This window comes from Panicum hallii, chromosome 4 (genome assembly GCF_002211085.1).
Source record: "Panicum hallii strain FIL2 chromosome 4, PHallii_v3.1, whole genome shotgun sequence".
NCBI lineage: Eukaryota > Viridiplantae > Streptophyta > Magnoliopsida > Poales > Poaceae > Panicum > Panicum hallii.
The window spans coordinates 11,592,302-11,611,418 of NC_038045.1; the positions used below are offsets into that span (position 1 = coordinate 11,592,302).

General features: G+C 47.0%; 1 protein-coding gene across 1 annotated transcript; it reads left to right on the forward strand.

Annotated features, from left to right (window-relative positions):
* The first annotated feature begins 17,982 nt into the window (after positions 1-17,982).
* LOC112890875 lies at positions 17,983-18,780 on the forward strand. Its single transcript, XM_025957745.1, has one exon. The coding sequence runs from the start codon at positions 18,113-18,115 to the stop codon at positions 18,629-18,631; it is 519 nt and encodes a 172-aa protein (XP_025813530.1). The 5' UTR covers positions 17,983-18,112; the 3' UTR covers positions 18,632-18,780.
* The last annotated feature ends 337 nt before the right edge of the window (positions 18,781-19,117 follow it).

The following is a 19,117-nucleotide window of genomic DNA, read 5'->3' on the forward strand; positions in this document are numbered from 1 at the left end:
AACAAGCAAGCAAGAGGTTTCTGAACAAGCACAAACGATGCCCACGCGTTCCATGGCTTCTCAATTTTAGACGCAATAATCTATTTTTTACTCCACTGACGGAGGGATAAATGCCTCTCGTCCGCGTGTCCAGCCACAGGCCTTGTAAGAAAAATGGCCACTTTAGATCATAAATATAATTTAGGTGATTGAGTGAAAACATAGTTAATGGGATTAATAAGTTTGTGAGCTCATATGCGTAGAATTTCTAATTCTATGGATGAAATCCAATTCATAGTCAAGACAGTCCAAACCATAGTCAAGACACCTAAAATATAGTAAAAATCCAAAGAATATTTTGAACATATCCAAATGATTGCCGAGATGACTTGGGCAAGTGACAGCATGAAAGGAAGCGTCGGATGATCTGACAGCGTTGAAAATGAATAGGTTGGTGCAATTCAGAATTGCAATGACGATCAAGTGCAGAAAAGCTCTTCAGCACCGGATCATCCGACACTCTGAAGATAGGCGTCGGTGCAATAGTGCCAAATTTCTCCGGTGATTTGCTCAGAAGCTCCAGAAGGTTTGGGGAAAAGTGCTATCAGCACCGGATAATCCAACACCACTGAAGAAGGCGTCGGTGCAAGCATGGTTTAATTACTCAGAGAGCATGTCAAGTGACAGAAGGTTTCGGTAGAAAGCTCTTCAACGCCGGATGAACGACAGGCATCGAATGAAGCATCGGAGTAATGATGCAAGCAAAAGTGGCTTTAGGGAGAAAGGTCCAACAGCTATGTGGCTGAAAAGAGGTACCGAATGATTCGACACCCTCCTAGACAGAGTATCAGTTCATCTGGTACTGCACCTTTTGTAGCCATTGGAGTAACGGCTCTTTGGAGCTCTCGGGCTATTTATACCACCCCCCCCCCCCGCCCCGGCCATTTATGGTTGCCAGAGTTGAGAGGAAGCTCATACACATTGAAGAAGACATCCAAGCCATCACATTGCTAATTAATCACATCCATAGGCTTTACACATGCTTTGAGACTGTTAGTGCTAGGTTAGACCTAGAGAGAGTGAGAGAGCAAGGTGTTGTTGCCTTGTATTTGGTTCTAGAGTGAACAACAACTATAATCTTGGTGTGCCAGCCCATTGGAATCTTAGTGGCTCGCCGGCAAGTCATCGACCCTCCGGCTTGGTGTGGAGCGACAATAAGGACCGTGTTCGGAGGACGAGGAGACCCCTCCTTCTAAGGCGATGGTCAAGTTAGTAAATCCCGGGGAATAAGCCACAACCGCCATCAAGAAGCCACAAGGAGTCGCCACGTGGAAGATGGGGGTGAAAGGCGGCACGGGGAGTTCAGCTAAACCAGTGGTTTGGCCGACCCCCTGGCCACCACCTCTCCCACCAACCTTCATTTGGGTGGCTGTCAAGTGGGCCCCAAGGTCGGCTAGGCGTGCATCATGCGTTGGTACGTCGGTTTGGCCTTGGTGTAACACCCTAAGGTAATTTCCTTAAATTATAATGAATTTATTTTGGCTCAAATGAAATTTCCAAGGTTTTTCTCTAATTTACCTTGCATTTAAAACAATTTATAACACAAGGAAATAAAACTAATTATAGGGTCAACATGTTTGTGCATTCATGCTGGAGCATTATTTTTTTTTCTTGTGTTGAGCTTGTAGGATTTGAATTCAAATCTATTTGAATTCAAATAGTTTGTTTGAATAGATTGAGTAAAGGAAAAGAAAAGAAGAAGCAAAGGAAGGAGAGCCCAGCAGCCGGCCAGCCAGCCCAGCATCTCTCCCCTTCTCTCCTTCCCCGTGGGCCCTCTCTCCCTCTCTTTCTTCCCACGGCCCAAAGCCGCCCGAGGCCCAGCACGCGCCAGCCCAGTTCCCCTCTGCTTTCCCCGCCGAGCGCTCTCCCTCTCTCTGACCCGGTGGCCCCACCGGTCAGACTCTTCTTCCCCCGCACGCCCCTCCCCTGTTTTCTCCGCGCCGGCCCGGCCGCCCGTCCCTGGGAGTGGCCCGCTCCGCTGCCCCGCCCCGCTGCCCCCTGGACCCACTCCTCAGCGCCGCGCCCCGTCTAGACGCATCTAGAAGCTACCCGAGCTCGGAAGAGGCTCGAGCGGCAACCGCCCGCGGGATGCGCGGCACCCGTTGGATCGGTGGCCGCATGCCGAGGCTGCCGGCCCCTCCCTTTCTTATCCGTAGCCGCGCTCTCGGGCCGCCCTAAGCCGCCAAAATCCCCAGTGCACCCGAGCCCCGCACCGCCTGTCAGCCGCTCGAATTTGGGCCGCTGCCGTCGTTGCCGCCCTTGCGCCACCACCGCAATTTCGCCCTTGCCGTCACCGCTTCGGGCCCTGTAACCCTGACGTGACCCTCACCGCCCGTGTGCGTCGCCGACCGAGGCACCCGGAGCCCTGCAACCCTGCCCAAGATCTCCTTCCACGATCACCGACCGCTTCAGCCGCCTGCTCGCCGCCGAGGAGATTCCTTCACCGCATCCTCGCCCGTCTTGAGCCCACGGTGAGGAACACCACCACCCCCTCTCGGAGATTATCCAGCCAGCGTGGTTTGTGGCATGTGTCCGAGGTCGGAACGCCATCCCGGCAAGACCCGTCACGCAGAGCCGCCCCTCGCCGTGGCAGAACGCGGTTAAGCCCAGACCGGCCGTCCTGAGTACCCAGGCGTGCTCGTCATGTCCCTCTGGCTCTCCCAAGATCAAGCCCCGCTCGATGCGCCGCCGCGGGATTTGTCACCGGAGAGGTAGCGCCGCCACCTGTGTCCCCAGACCTCTCCAGCCGTCCGATCCGCAGCCAGTGACCAGGATTAGATCGCGGTGTGTTTAGATTGGAGCCACTAGATCATGATCCAGCGGACGGAATCCACGCGTACCCCTTCGTTAGTGAGTCTAATCTCAGCCGCCCGATCCAGATCCGAGGGGCCAGAAAAGAAAGTAACGCTTCAGCCTGGCGATCTTTCTAAAGAGCCCCTGAGTTTTTCTCAAATAAACCCGCAGTCCACCCGTAGTTCAAAAATAATTGCGGATAGGTCCTGTTTTATGCTTTTAGGCCCCTGAGCTTCCTGGAATTAGTGGCCGCAGTCCATGCCGCATGTTTTCACGTGCTAGCCCCTGTGTCTAGGGTTTAATTACGCTTAGGCCCTCGGTTTTTTCGCAGAACCCCCTGGTTTCTCTGTTTTTCTCGCAGAAAAGCCCCTGGACCCTGTTTTAAGCGTAGTTTTCGCATTCTAGCTCCGTTTTAGGTGTTCTTTATATCCACGCGATCGTTGTAATGCGTAGAATAGTTCTAGGCCAGTTTTATGTTCTGTTCTATTGTATTGGTGTACCGTTTCTTATATTTTGCAATTGTTTGCATGTGTGTGCATGTGTGGCCCATGTATTGCTGTTACGATCGTGAGTAGACGTCGAGCCACCGGAGCAGTAACAGGAGCAGCCATCTTCCGAGCAGTTTGAGCAGCAGCAGGAGAACTTTGAGGAAGGCAAGTATAACATGAACCTCCTATCACTTGTTAAATACAATTTCATACTGCATTTTAATTCTGTATGCCTATAAGGATTCCCTAGCCACTTTATATCCTGTATATATATCCTTTGGGTTGCATTTTGGTTAGTTGTGCTAGGTTGCTGCGCTATAACACACCTGGTCCTTTTTAATTAATTTGTTAATGATCTTATGCAACTTAATTCTGGAGCCGACCCTCTGTGCTGTGTGCTTGAGTGGTTTGTGCGTCCTTAAAAATATGATTTTGTAGAAACTTGGTTTAGGGGGCCAGCACGGTGCTTAGTGCTTGGTTGGCCACTCTCCATAAGGACCGGTTCATAGAGCGACAACCTGGGACAACCGCGCAACCACAAGACTGGAATGGGACGGTCTTGACTTACTAATTAGGTCGTGTTGGTTCGGGAGTAACTTACCTGCGTGGGCAAGAGGGGTGGTAAGCTTCAATGGTCCCTGCTCCTCCGGCTTGGTCTGTGCTGTGTGTCTTGTACCCCCGGAGGTGGGCCCCATCGTTGCTGATCCAGAATCCTTAGCGGTTACACCTTACCAACGTGGTCCTTTGTAACGGTCTCGTAGTGTGCTTGCTAGCCATCTCACCTAAGGAAGTGTGATGAACAACTAGCGTAGCTCACGATTTGTGGGTAAAGTTGTGCAACCTCTCGAGAGTGTAAAACTGATATATCAGCTGTGCTCACAGTCATGAGCGGCCCAGATCCTCCTTTTGATTAGTGGGGTTATCAACCTTTGATTAGGGAGATTCCCCGGGGTGGTTTTGGTTTGGATGGTTCTCAGTAGTTCTTAATTAATACTGATTAATTTCTTATGCAATTGGGTTATGGTAATTCATCCACTTGTAGTAATTAGCTTTGATAAAATTTGCCAAGACTAAAAGCTAATGCACTTTAGTCAGCCAGCCTAGAGCCTCATAGTTTGTGTTATACTTGTTGAGTACTAGTTTGTACTCACATTTGCCTCTCTACTCTTCTGTTCTATCTCGGTTGTCTTCGACTGCTGCTCAGTGCCCGGCAACGTGGAGGACTACGTCAGCGGCTTCGACGACTTCTAGGCGTTTGTCTCCCAGTCAACGTCCCTGTGGCGCCCAGCTCTTCATGTATTCATTTTACGCTTCCGCATTCCTTGAACTGATTCTTGATTCAGTTGTAATAAAGATATTCATTTTATAATTTATACGCTTTTATTCGTGACATGTGTTGTGATATCTTGATAATCTGTTGTATATATGCGTGACTTGATCCTGGCGCATATATGATTGCTCGATTTATGTTCTTATAAATCGGGTGTGACAGATTGGTATCAGAGCCGTGTTGACTGTAGGACGAAGCCTAGATAGAACTGGTCGAGTTTAAGATTTCTTTTCGCTTGCTCTGCTTCCGCAAAACCTAAACATCCATTTTTGCTTCTATTCCTTGAGTCTTAAGTCCTTGATTGGCTATCCCTCTCCTGCCTTCTCTGAGAAATAGCGTGAGTTTTTCCGTAGACGTTGGCCTTAGTCGCCTAATCTTATAAGTTAAGAGTTTTAGGTTGTCCTGATAAAAAATATATATATATATATGCTAGAACGAATGTGTTAGTCGAGTGGTGTTGATTTGGATTTTTGGTTGATTGCATAGTTTAGTAGTTAAATTTGTTCATGCAAATCGACCCTAACCCAACTTGAACTAAATAATAAAATTTGAGTTAGATCGTTGGGGGTAAAACCTATATTCCTTCTTTTGTCATATCATTCCGAAGTTTCATTTCCGCAGCTGCACAATAAGTCTTTCTCATAAATTTTGTTTGTTGAAATCAGATGGTGAACACCAGATGCACCGGTTCTAGTTCTGACCAGCAGGAGCAGAACAACCAGAGTACTGGTCAGCCGTTGCCGATGCCGCCACCACTGACCCCGGAGCAGTTCTTCCAGCTCCAGATGCAGATGATGGCTAGCCTGAACAATACTGTTCAGGCTCTGCAGCACATCCACGCCCAGCCACCGCCTCCTCCGCCGCCTCAGCCTCGTGATCAGCGTGCGGATTTCCTGAGAGGTCATCCTCAGACCTTCTCTCACGCCACGGACCCACTCCAGGCGGACGACTGGCTTCGTTCGGTGGAGCGCCAGTTGGTTGTTGCTCAGTGCGACGACCGTGAGCGAGTTATGTACGCAGCAGGGCAGCTGCGAGGCTCCGCTCTCGACTGGTGGGAGTCCTACCCAACTCAGGACCGTGATGCTCTCACCTGGGTCCAGTTCCGTGAGCATTTCAGGAACCACCACATTCCCGAGGGCATCATGAAGATGAAGCAGAAGGAGTTCCGTGCCCTTAAGCAGGTAAATTTGAACGAAATTCTCTGCAGTTCCTTTTGAGCTTCGATCTATCCTTGATCCCCTTCGTAAGCCTGACGCATTGAGCGATTTCTATCCTTGTTATCTGTGTTGTCATTTCAGGGATCTATGACGGTGACGGAGTACCGTGACCGTTTCCTTCAGCTGGCCCGTTATGCCCCTGCTGACGTCGCTCGTGATAGCGATAAGCAGGAGTATTTCAAGGAGGGACTGGATGATCACATTAAGTATGCGCTGCTGAACCACCGCTTTGACAACTTCAACCAGCTGGTTGATGCGGCCCTCAACACCGAGCGTAAGCGCCGGGAGATTGAGGATAAGAAGAGGAAGATGGCTCCATCCTCTTCGGGCAGCAACACTCGTCCCCGCTATCAGTATCCACTGCAGCAGCAGCAGCAGCAGAGGCCACCTCAGCAGTACCAGCAGCGGCAGCAGTTTCCTCCTCGTCCTCAGCAGCAGGCAGGACAGGGTCAGAGGCTTTCAGCGCCTCCGGCTCCACCAGCTCCGAGGCAGGGAGTACCCACTCCTCCTCCTGGGCAGCAGGCCGCTGCACTTCCTCGAGTGTGCTTCCACTGCGGCGAGCCGGGGCACTACGCCAACATCTGCCCCCGAAAAGCACAGTCAGGACAGCAGGGGCGTGCAGCACCGCCCAAGGCCCCAGCTGAGGGCAGGGTGAACCACGTGACGGCCGAGTCAGCGGCCGACGCTCCTAACGTGGTTATTGGTACGTTCATGGTCAACACCCATCCTGCTACAGTGCTTTTTGATACTGGTGCTACGCATTCTTTCATCACCCAGTCTTTTGTTGAGCATCATGGTATTCCTACTAGCACATCAAAGAGGTGCATGTTAGTATCTTCACCGGGAGGACAGTTGAGGTCTCATATCTTCTGTCCCAGAGTCAGTGTGGCCATAAGGGGGGTAGATTTCAGTGCGAATCTGATGGTGCTAGACACCAAGGGCATTGATGTGATCCTCGGGATGGAGACTCTTGCTAAGTGGAGAGTCCGGATAGATTGTGCTCAGAGGACTGTTCTTCTGTCAGCACCGGATGGTCAGGAGGTTACTGTTGGAGCTACAGAGCCTTCTGGATTTCTTCATCAGATGGAGGCTAGACCCACGGATGGTATTCGCGTGGTGTCTGAATTTCCGGACGTCTTTCCGGATGATTTGCCAGGTATGCCGCCTGATCGCGACATTGAGTTTTCTATTGATCTCTTGCCTGGCACAGCTCCTATTGCTAAGAGGCCCTATCGTATGGCTCCCGTCAAGCATGAGGAGGTTAAGAAGACTGTCGACGAGTTGCTAGCTAAGGGTTATATCCGTCGCAGTTTCTCTCCTTGGGCTTTCCCTGTGTTGCTTGTAGAGAAGAAGGATGGCGTGAAGAGAATGTGCGTCGATTATCGGGATCTGAATGCAGTCACCATCAAGAACAAGCATCCATTGCCCCGTATTGAGGATCTTTTTGATCAGCTTCAGGGTGCTTGTGTATTCTCGAAGATTGATTTGCGTTCGAGTTATCATCAGCTGAAGATTCGTTCCGAGGATATCCCGAAGATGGCATTCACTTGCAAGTATGGGCTATACGAGTATACGGTCATGTCCTTTGGCTTGACCAATGCTCCGGCTTTCTTCATGCATCTGATGAACAAGGTTTTCATGGATTATCTGGACACCTTTGTGGTGATATTCATCGATGATATCCTGATATATTCCAAGTCAAAAGCAGAGCATGAGAAACATCTGAGGCTTGTGTTGCAGAGGCTCAGAGAGCACAAGCTGTATGCCAAGCTCTGCAAGTGCGAGTTCTGGATTGACGAGGTTCCATTCCTCGGTCATGTTATCTCCAAGGGAGGTATTGCTGTGGACCCCGGGAAGGTGAAGGATGTGCTTGACTGGGTTGTACCGCAGACAGTGAAGGAAGTCCGCTCTTTTCTGGGCTTAGCAGGTTATTATCGGAGGTTCATTGAGAATTTCTCCAAGATTGCGAAGCCTTTGACTTCCTTGCTAGAGAAGGGTGTGGATTTCTCTTGGACTAATGAGCGTCAGAAGGCCTTCGAGGAGCTGAAGAAGAGGTTGACTACGGCGCCAGTCCTTACCCTGCCAGACCAGAGCAAGAGGTTCACAGTGTATTGTGATGCTTCGAGGGATGGTCTTGGTTGCGTCCTGATGCAAGAAGGCAGAGTGATAGCTTATGCTTCGCGGCAATTGCGCCGGCACGAGCTGAATTATCCTATTCATGATCTGGAGTTAGCTGCAGTTGTGCATGCTCTGAAGATATGGAGGCATTACTTGTTTGGGCAGAGGTGTGATATTTACACCGATCACAAGAGCCTCAAGTATATTTTCACTCAGAGTGAGCTGAATATGCGGCAGCGAAGATGGCTAGAGTTGGTCAAGGATTACGACCTGGAGATTCATTATGATCCGGGCAAGGCTAATGTTGTAGCAGATGCTCTGAGCAGGAAGAGCTATGTTAACATGGCCGTGGCTTTTCAGATGCCTCGCGAGTTATGCGAGGAGTTTGAGCAGTTAAGTCTGGGTTTCTTGCATCACACCTCGGGTACATCGTTCGAGGCAGAACCTACTCTAGAGGCAGAGATCAGGCAGCATCAGAAGGAAGATGAGAAGCTGCAAGAGATCCGTGAACTGATCAAGATTGGCAAAGCACCTCATTTCAGAGAGGATGATCAGGGTACCTTGTGGTACAAGGGTCGTATATGTGTGCCGGATGTGAATGACCTCAGGAAGTTGATTCTGAGTGAGGCTCATGACACAGCATATTCTATCCATCCAGGCAGCACGAAGATGTATTATGACCTGAAGGAACGATTCTGGTGGTATGGAATGAAGCGTTCCGTTGCGGAGTACGTGGCTATCTGTGACACTTGTCAGCGTGTCAAGGCAGAGCATCAGAGGCCAGCAGGGTTATTGCAGCCGTTGAAGATTCCAGAGTGGAAATGGGAGGAGATCACTATGGATTTCATCGTTGGCTTGCCTCGTACTCAGAAAGGGTACAACTCCATATGGGTAGTAGCGGATCGGTTGATGAAGGTTGCTCACTTCATTCCGGTGAACACTACTTACGCCGGTGCTAGACTCGCAGAGTTGTACATCTCCAGGATTGTCTGTCTGCATGGTGTTCCTAAGAAGATTATATCTGATCGAGGATCTCAGTTCACTTCACGGTTCTGGGAGCAGTTGCACGATTCGTTGGATGCGAAGCTACGCTTCAGTACTGCTTATCATCCTCAGACAGATGGGCAGACAGAAAGAACCAACCAAGTGTTGGAGGATATGCTTCGAGCCTGTGCTATTCAGTATGGTACCAGCTGGGATAAATGCCTGCCTTATGCAGAGTTTTCGTATAACAACAGTTATCAGGCCAGTCTGAAGAAATCCCCTTTCGAGGCCCTGTATGGTCGGAAGTGCAGGACTCCGCTGTATTGGGATCAGATTGGCGAGAGGCAGGTATTTGGTCCAGATATTGTTGAAGAGGCAGAGCAGTTGGTACAGCAGGTGCGAGAAAATCTGAGGGTCGCTCAGACTCGTCAGAAAAGCTATGCGGATGTGCGTCGTCGAGATCTGACCTTTGCAGTGGGTGACCATGTATACCTGAAGGTCTCACCGATGAGAGGAATCCGCAGGTTTAATGTAAGAGGAAAGCTAGCTCCTCGATACATTGGTCCGTTCAAGGTGTTGGAACAGAAAGGTGAGGTGGCATATCGTTTGGAGTTGCCTCTCAATCTCTCAGGGGTGCACGATGTGTTTCACGTGTCTCAGCTGAAGAAGTGCTTGAGAGTGCCAGAAGAGCAAGCACCGATAGAAGGGTTGGATGTGCAGGAAGATCTGACCTACATCGAGCATCCGGTGAAGATTCTGGAGACATCCGAGAGAGTTACCAGAAACAAGAAGATCAAGGTGTGCCGTGTTCAGTGGAGTCATCACACGGAGGATGAGGCTACTTGGGAGCGAGAAGATGAGCTGAGGAAGACATATCCCGATCTCTTTGCTAGCTAGCCTATTCGAATCTCAGGACGAGAATCCTGTAAGGGGGGTAGGTTTGTAACACCCTAAGGTAATTTCCTTAAATTATAATGAATTTATTTTGGCTCAAATGAAATTTCCAAGGTTTTTCTCTAATTTACCTTGCATTTAAAACAATTTATAACACAAGGAAATAAAACTAATTATAGGGTCAACATGTTTGTGCATTCATGCTGGAGCATTATTTTTTTTCTTGTGTTGAGCTTGTAGGATTTGAATTCAAATCTATTTGAATTCAAATAGTTTGTTTGAATAGATTGAGTAAAGGAAAAGAAAAGAAGAAGCAAAGGAAGGAGAGCCCAGCAGCCGGCCAGCCAGCCCAGCATCTCTCCCCTTCTCTCCTTCCCCGTGGGCCCTCTCTCCCTCTCTTTCTTCCCACGGCCCAAAGCCGCCCGAGGCCCAGCACGCGCCAGCCCAGTTCCCCTCTGCTTTCCCCGCCGAGCGCTCTCCCTCTCACTGACCCGATGGCCCCACCGGTCAGACTCTTCTTCCCCCGCACGCCCCTCCCCTATTTTCTCCCCGCCGGCCCGGCCGCCCGTCCCTGGGAGTGGCCCGCTCCGCTGCCCCGCCCCGCTGCCCCCTGGACCCACTCCTCAGCGCCGCGCCCCGTCTAGACGCATCTAGAAGCTACCCGAGCTCGGAAGAGGCTCGAGCGGCAACCGCCCGCGGGATGCGCGGCACCCGTTGGATCGGTGGCCGCACGCCGAGGCTGCCGGCCCCTCCCTTTCTTATCCGTAGCCGCGCTCTCGGGCCGCCCTAAGCCGCCAAAATCCCCAGCGCACCCGAGCCCCGCACCGCCTGTCAGCCGCTCGAATTTGGGCCACTGCCGTCGTTGCCGCCCTTGCGCCACCACCGCAATTTCGCCCTTGCCGTCACAGCTTCGGGCCCTGTAACCCCGGCGCGACCCTCACCGCCCGTGTGCGTCGCCGACCGAGGCACCCGGAGCCCTGCAACCCTGCCCAAGATCTCCTTCCACGATCACCGACCGCTTCAGCCGCCTGCTCGCCGCCGAGGAGATTCCTTCACCGCATCCTCGCCCGTCTTGAGCCCACGGTGAGGAACACCACCACCCCCTCTCGGAGATTATCCAGCCAGCGTGGTTTGTGGCATGTGTCCGAGGTCGGAACGCCATTCCGGCGAGACCCGTCACGCAGAGCCGCCTCTCGCCGTGGCAGAACGCGGTTAAGCCCAGACCGGCCGTCCTGAGTACCCAGGCGTGCTCGTCATGTCCCTCTGGCTCTCCCAAGCTCAAGCCCCGCTCGATGCGCCGCCGCGGGATTTGTCACCGGAGAGGTAGCGCCGCCACCTATGTCCCCAAACCTCTCCAGCCGTCCGATCCGCAGCCAGTGACCAAGATTAGATCGCGGTGTGTTTAGATTGGAGCCACTAGATCATGATCCAGCGGACGGAATCCACGCGTACCCCTTCGTTAGTGAGTCTAATCTCAGCCGCCCGATCCAGATCCGAGGGGCCAGAAAAGAAAGTAACGCTTCAGCCTGGCGATCTTTCTAAAGAGCCCCTGAGTTTTTCTCAAATAAACCCGCAGTCCACCCGTAGTTTAAAAATAATTGCGGATAGGTCCTGTTTTATGCTTTTAGGCCCCTGAGCTTCCTGGAATTAGTGGCCGCAGTCCATGCCGCATGTTTTCACGTGCTAGCCCCTGTGTCTAGGGTTTAATTACGTTTAGGCCCTCAGTTTTTTCGCAGAACCCCCTGGTTTCTCTGTTTTTCTCGCAGAAAAGCCCCTGGACCCTGTTTTAAGCGTAGTTTTCGCATTCTAGCTCCGTTTTAGGTATTCTTTATATCCACGCGATCGTTGTAATGCGTAGAATAGTTCTAGGCCAGTTTTATGTGCTGTTCTATTGTATTGGTGTACCGTTTCTTATATTTTGCAATTGTTTGCATGTGTGTGCATGTGTGGGCCATGTATTGCTGTTACGATCGTGAGTAGACGTCGAGCCACCGGAGCAGTACCAGGAGCAGCCATCTTCCGAGCAGTTTGAGCAGCAGCAGGAGAACTTTGAGGAAGGCAAGTATAACATGAACCTCCTATCACTTTTTAAATACAATTTCATACTGCATTTTAATTCTGTATGCCTATAAGGATTCCCTAGCCACTTTATATCCTGTATATATATCCTTTGGGTTGCATTTTGGTTAGTTGTGCTAGGTTGCTGCGCTATAACACACCTGGTCCTTTTTAATTAATTTGTTAATGATCTTATGCAACTTAATTCTGGAGCCGACCCTCTGTGCTGTGTGCTTGAGTGGTTTCTGCGTCCTTAAAAATATGATTTTGTAGAAACTTGGTTTAGGGGGCCAGCACGGTGCTTAGTGCTTGGTTGGCCACTCTCCATAAGAACCGGTTCATAGAGCGACAACCTGGGACAACCGCGCAACCACAAGACTGGAATGGGACGGTCTTGACTTACTAATTAGGTCGTGTTGGTTCGGGAGTAACTTACCTGCGTGGGCAAGAGGGGTGGTAAGCTTCAATGGTCCCTGCTCCTCCGGCTTGGTCTGTGCTGTGTGTCTTGTACCCCCGGAGGTGGGCCCCATCGTTGCTGATCCAGAATCCTTAGCGGTTACACCTTACCAACGTGGTCCTTTGTAACGGTCTCGTAGTGTGCTTGCTAGCCATCTCACCTAAGGAAGTGTGATGAACAACTAGCGTAGCTCACGATTTGTGGGTAAAGTTGTGCAACCTCTCGAGAGTGTAAAACTGATATATCAGCTGTGCTCACAGTCATGAGCGGCCCAGATCCTCCTTTTGATTAGTGGGGTTATCAACCTTTGATTAGGGAGATTCCCCGGGGTGGTTTTGGTTTGGATGGTTCTCAGTAGTTCTTAATTAGTACTGATTAATTTCTTATGCAATTAGGTTATGGTAATTCATCCACTTGTAGTAATTAGCTTTGATAAAATTTGCCAAGACTAAAAGCTAATGCACTTTAGTCAGCCAGCCTAGAGCCTCATAGTTTGTGTTATACTTGTTGAGTACTAGTTTGTACTCACACTTGCCTCTCTACTCTTCTGTTCTATCTCGGTTGTCTTCGACTGCTGCTCAGTGCCCGGCAACGTGGAGGACTACGTCAGCGGCTTCGACGACTTCTAGACGTTTGTCTCTCAGTCGACGTCCCTGTGGCGCCCAGCTCTTCATGTATTCATTTTACGCTTCCGCATTCCTTTAACTGATTCTTGATTCAGTTGTAATAAAGATATTCATTTTATAATTTATACGCTTTTATTCGTGACATGTGTTGTGATATCTTGATAATCTGTTGTATATATGCGTGACTTGATCCTGGCGCATATATGATTGCTCGATTTATGTTCTTATAAATCAGGTGTGACACTTGGTACGTTGGTTTGGTCTGATTTATGGGCCCTTAGATCCATGTGCTAGCCTCTCATTGGTTAAAAGTGTGTTTCTTTATATTTGAGTTGTGTTTTCTCCTTTTCTTGCTAAACTCACATGCATACAAATTTGTAAACACTTATGGAAATTGTTAGAAATAAATCCTATTATTATGATGGTACTTCATCTTTTATATTATTGATGCAGGTTTTAATAGTTAAAATTGGTACTTAACGATCATCAACACCATCTTTTGTAATCTTTCACATTCAGGTACATCATAAAGCCGTTGGCCGGGGTCACCTGGCTGACTAGGTATAAACTGGTGCCCGAATAAGCAGTTAGAGACTGATCTCTCTTATATCAAGATTTTTAGCCGTAGATACCAAATTCTAATTGTCATTGGACAAAGCTGATTCTTAGATAGTACACTCATGTTTCCTATGGATTCGGTACCCTAATCATTCTCACATGAAAGAAACATCGGTATCCATACGTTTGCGTATTTATCTAATGATCGTTAAAAATACCAACAAAGATCAGGACCGAGTCTCGTCACCTATTAATTAATGAGTTACCTCATAGTGCCATGGTTCTGCGCATCTCCCAGCAGCTATGATTGGCATCTATTGTCATATGCGCTTTTTTTGCGATAACAACTCTTTTAGAGAATGATATTTTGGTGAATGAGTCAAATGTTCAAACCAAGGTTATATCTTGGTTATATCTTGGAAACTACTGCTAAATATTTAAGTTATCAAATATAGTTCGTTGTATTGATTAGCCATGTGGAGGATGTTATGAGTAGAGTTATATATATATTTAAACAATAATTCTGAATAAATTTGTGATAAAAATTAATATCTATGTAGTGTTTATCTGGGATCAGCTTCATGTTAAAACGCCTCTACATGTAGCTAGGGAATATCAGACAACTGGAAGGCTTCAATGACACCGAACCGTAATAATTAAGTATTACATTGTAACAACTTCAAGGATTCTCTGGTGTACTTTTTTATTATCTATCTCAGCGGAGTGGAATAATCTTTCGCGTGTCTACTTGAACAATCGTAGACCAAATTTTTGTCTTGTGCTGGCGATGGAGGGTCTGCGTCTCTGCTTGAATGATTGCATTTGTAGTGCCACTCTCGGAAAGCAAACAGAGTGATGAAGTATACTATTTTTACAAGGGTGCGTGTCACAAACTTAAAATTAAGTGAAGTACCCAACACATTACTAATGACAAGTGATGCGAGACATACATCTACCACAAGCTAAATTAAAGTTGATGTAGTTTGCACACGTAGTAGTTGCGTTGACATCATAAACGTTGACATAATTGCTTATTTTATTTGTTCAGATTGACTAAAAAAATAGTGTTCCATCAATCATCGAATACTTTTTACAAACCAAGTGTACCTCAGTTGGTTAGGTTATTTGTGGTGGAATTTGCATATCCAAAATTAAATTCTCGACTAGGCGCGTGTAAATGTTCCTAGATTTAATCTAAATTTGATGGTAATGTTTGTAGGCGACGTGCATGACGACAACAAGGCATCTGCGTCAGCATGATTGTGTGTCTATCCATACCATATTTTTAAAAAAATCTAAAAATACATATCATTGTTGCCCTTTTACAGTATCTAGTGTTTTCAGTATAATATAGATGTTGAGAAACTTTTAATGGGCCTAATGATTTTATATGATGCAAGAAATATTATACATCAACGCAAAGATGTACATAGTCCCTGCATGTCATGTAACCATTCACTAACGGAAAATGTCTGTAGTGACGGGTCATAACCTCAATAATTAGTGACGATTGTTATGACTATTGCTTCTTGAGAGCCATCACTAATGACAAGTATATTCATTTCCTTAGATGTGAAGTAACTCTAGAATAGTACAGGTTCTTCCGATGTGCTTGAGAATTCAACACATTCAACATGTAACAGCTTTGGCAGTAGGCATAGGAAACACTACGTGAAAACCCCCTGATTGGTAACGGGTGGAGATAGTCATTGGTAACGGGCATGGCCAACATTACTTTGATTGTGTTACTAATGACCCAACATCGGTAATGGGCATAAACCCGTTACCAATGACAGTCATTAGTAATGGGATTATGTTGATGCCCGTTACCAATTGCATTTTAAAAATACCAAATGGCAGCAAAAAAGATCTATACCCAAGAGCAACACCCTCGCTTGACCAGCTTCTTTTCCTCCAAGAGAAATGATTTTTGCCACCTCTAGAATTCAAGCTAGGGACTTCTTGGTTTGCGCAAGCCTCCATTAAAGCGTACAATCACTTGTGGTTGAAAGAGGGATGCAATCCTTTTATATTAATATTTTTTAATCTTTTCGAATTTCTATAGGTCACATGTTAAGTCCGATTGGTCTAGATTTTTTTTGGTCGTCACTTATGTGCTCGTAGTAAAAATATCAGAAAAATAATAGAAAGATACAAAGATTTATGTGCACCACGTTGGTAATAGGCATCAAACACTCGTTACCAATGTGCACCACATGGGTAACGATACGTTGTTAAAGTCCGTTATCAATGATATTGGTAATGGGCGTTCTTAACATCCATTACCAATAATGAGTTAATGGTAACCGATGTCAGTGTTGCTAGGTCGGGTGGGACTCATTAGTAACGGGCTTAAACAATAGCTGTTACCATTAACTCTTCTTATAACGAGCATCATACACCTGTTACCAATACCATGTTACCTAAATACGTTTTCACGTAGTGAAACCCACACTGATTCTAGTATCAGTTGTAGCAAAAGTCAATATTTGGAATTCTTCAGGAGATCTTCAGCTCATGTGTAAGCAAAATTTTGAGTACATAGGTCGGTTAGGTTTGTCTATAGATGTATGTACCACATGTGCTTATGGTTGGTTTTGTAATGAAAAAAATAGCATAACATTCAGCTATTAGGTCCTCCGCTATGAGTTTCTGCTTTGTTCTTGTCCCCGCTCAAACTTCCCTACAGTCTACTGGTCGTGCTCAGTAGCACCAACGTCTGGTGTCCGATCAGTCACTAATGACATAAATTAGTGACAGGTTTAGACCCTACACCCTCCAATTGTAACATTTATTAGTGACGGCTCCAAATTTGAAACTATATCTTTTTATGTGAGAAGTGATTGGCATCTATCAAGATAGATAGATATATGTGCCTCAAAAGAAATTCAGATTCTTATCATCATCCTCATATCACAACACAATTGTATGTTCCTATACATAATATCTAATTCATATTTAAATTTACATCGAATTTATAGTCTCAAGTCATCATTTCACATCAATTGCCATACACCGTTGAAGTACAAAAATGTTGTAGATCCACAAGATTGAGTTTTATGTTTGATTCTTGAGCTTCAAAAAAGCATAGTGAAAATATGAAGCTCAATTAGTACAAGCGGGAAAATAATTTTCTCAACTATATATAACCATGTCATTAGTTAGCCTTCAAATGTTATCGACTATGCAATTCTTTAGGTGGTGCTGAGACGAACTTCTATCATCTTGAAAAGGTTTTAGATACTACCATATTTTCTTTTAAGACACAAGTATGTTGTATCTATTTTAATTCAGAATTACATATTGCTTTTTATTTTATAGGAAGAGTTGTTTTTCCGAAGGGCAAACTGTAGAAAGATAAATAAAACCGGCAATTTGTTTTTTGGTTGGTGCTATTGACTTGCTAAAACTAGGATAAAGGAAAAGTATTGGGTACATTCAGTTTTGATATCAATAGCTTATCCCCTATATGCTATATTTCTTTTCTTTAGGAACAGTTCGTCAAGTGAGCTTTCTTAAGACGAACTTAGTCTGATATAGGAGAATAGCCTCCTAGGAATAGGATTTGTAGGTTAAAGAAGCAAGGTGTCAAGACAAATCACTTAAATCTATGACATGATAAAGGAAAAGAAGTTTAATTATAACAAATATCTGCATGACTAACGCAATTTCTATCATTTTCAAAGTGACTGCGGACCGTCCATTTAGGTAGATCTAGATGATTATTATCATAAATATATTTATATAATTTTTTATTTTTGTAAATTGGCAAAATATCTTGTAATTAGCCACAATAGATCCTTATCCATAAGATGATGAATCCCTACGGCACACTACGTGTAACAGTTTCCTTTTTTTTTACGTGAGCCCTAATGATTTAGGGTAGGGGTCGGAGAGGAATAACCATTTTTTATTTTTAATTACTTTAACTGTATAAAATTTAAGGCATGGAATCAGAAGTGTATCCCTACGAGGTAAGAGGAAAGACCACTAACTTAAACTCATGTTGAGCACAACATGACGTTATAAGTGTATTATCTCTAGACGAGTCTAAAACTACCATTTCCAAATAAAGACATAACACAACTAAATTTGCATGGAAGTCATAATTTAAATTTGAAATTGGTTTGCTACGTGTGGTCATCAAAGTATATCCTGTTGACTGCAGAAAATCTCTCCCGGTGGCAGATAGTCCGTTCCACATCGATGAACAGCCTATCATGCTGCATCTGCTGTTCACAATCAGCTATTCCTATTCTCGTTTCCCTCCCTCGCCTTTATTTGCAAGTGGCCGAGTGATGAATCAGAATGGAAGTCGCGTGAGCCGTGACCTCCGCTTGCTTTGATCATGCATATATCTCCATCGATCACAAGCTCCACCGCCTTCGCGTTGCTTGTCACCTCCACCCACTTGTAAAGCTCCTCCGCTTTTTCTGCCCGTCACTGCACCCATCTGTTCCTATCCCCTCTCCCCCTGCTTCTCTCTCTCTCATCTGTTTCTTTCTTGCTCCTCCGATCGAGGCAAAAGGCGAGAGCAATATATATCAAGGATGGCGATGGCCGATCACGAGGCGCCGGAGTTCAGCAGCGGCACCTCGCTCCTCGTTTGGGACTGCGGCAGCGCGCTCTACGACTCCTACGAGCTCGCCGCCTTCACGCGCCAGCTCGACGCCGCCGTGCTCGCCTGCGGCCGGTCGCTCTCCATGCCGCACCTCCCCTCTGCAGCAGCACCGCCGCCGGCCGACGCCCAGCTGCAGGGTGCCGGCCGGCGCAGGAGAAGGCGGAGCCTGCCCGCGCTGCTCCGGAGGCTGTTCTCCAAGGTGCTGAGGCTGCGGCTGCCAGCCCCCGGCGCGGCGCGGGGCGCGCCCTACCGGACGGGGGATGATGGAGCCGGGTCGCCGTGGTCCGGCGCACTGACATCCATCCCGGAGGAGCAGAGCTCCAGCAGCCCTGAGATGGGGTCGTCCCCAGTGGAGCCCGGCACGAGAGCGCTGCGGAAGACGCAGTCGGAGCGCTTCATCGGCGGCAAGACGGCGGCGTCCGTGGTGCAATTCGAGGTCGTCTTGTAGCTACTATGTATGCAAAGTATGTGCACAGTATTCAGTGTAGTATGTTTAGCACTGTTTGTATAAATTATAGTGGCAACAAATTAAGTCGTTGTGACATTAAGAACAATTCATGTGCGAGAACTGCATTCATCTCTGCAGTGCTGCAACGTAGCCGCAAAAACTGGTTCTTCCCATCTTGGAGTTTTCACCGGTGTTCAGTGAAAAAAACAGGTCAACATTGATAGTTCTAGTAAACTATATATGGCCGTGAACTGAACCAAAAACTTATTTTTATTTGGAATGGCTTCTATCACAGACAAAATCTATGAATTATTAGGCCATGTTGATATGGGAAAATTCATTTCCTAAAAAATTATTCTACTGAACCAAAAACTTCTTTTTTGTTGAAATGACTTCTTTTAGAGCCAAAAATATATGAATTAGGCCTTGTTGTTATGGGAAAATTCATTTCCAAAAAAAATTCTTCTACGGGCTCACCTCCACCTT

Bases quoted from the DNA above. Each gene is read 5' to 3' on its own strand.
- LOC112890875 (XM_025957745.1), top strand. From the start codon at position 18,113: ATGGCGATGGCCGATCACGAGGCGCCGGAGTTCAGCAGCGGCACCTCG.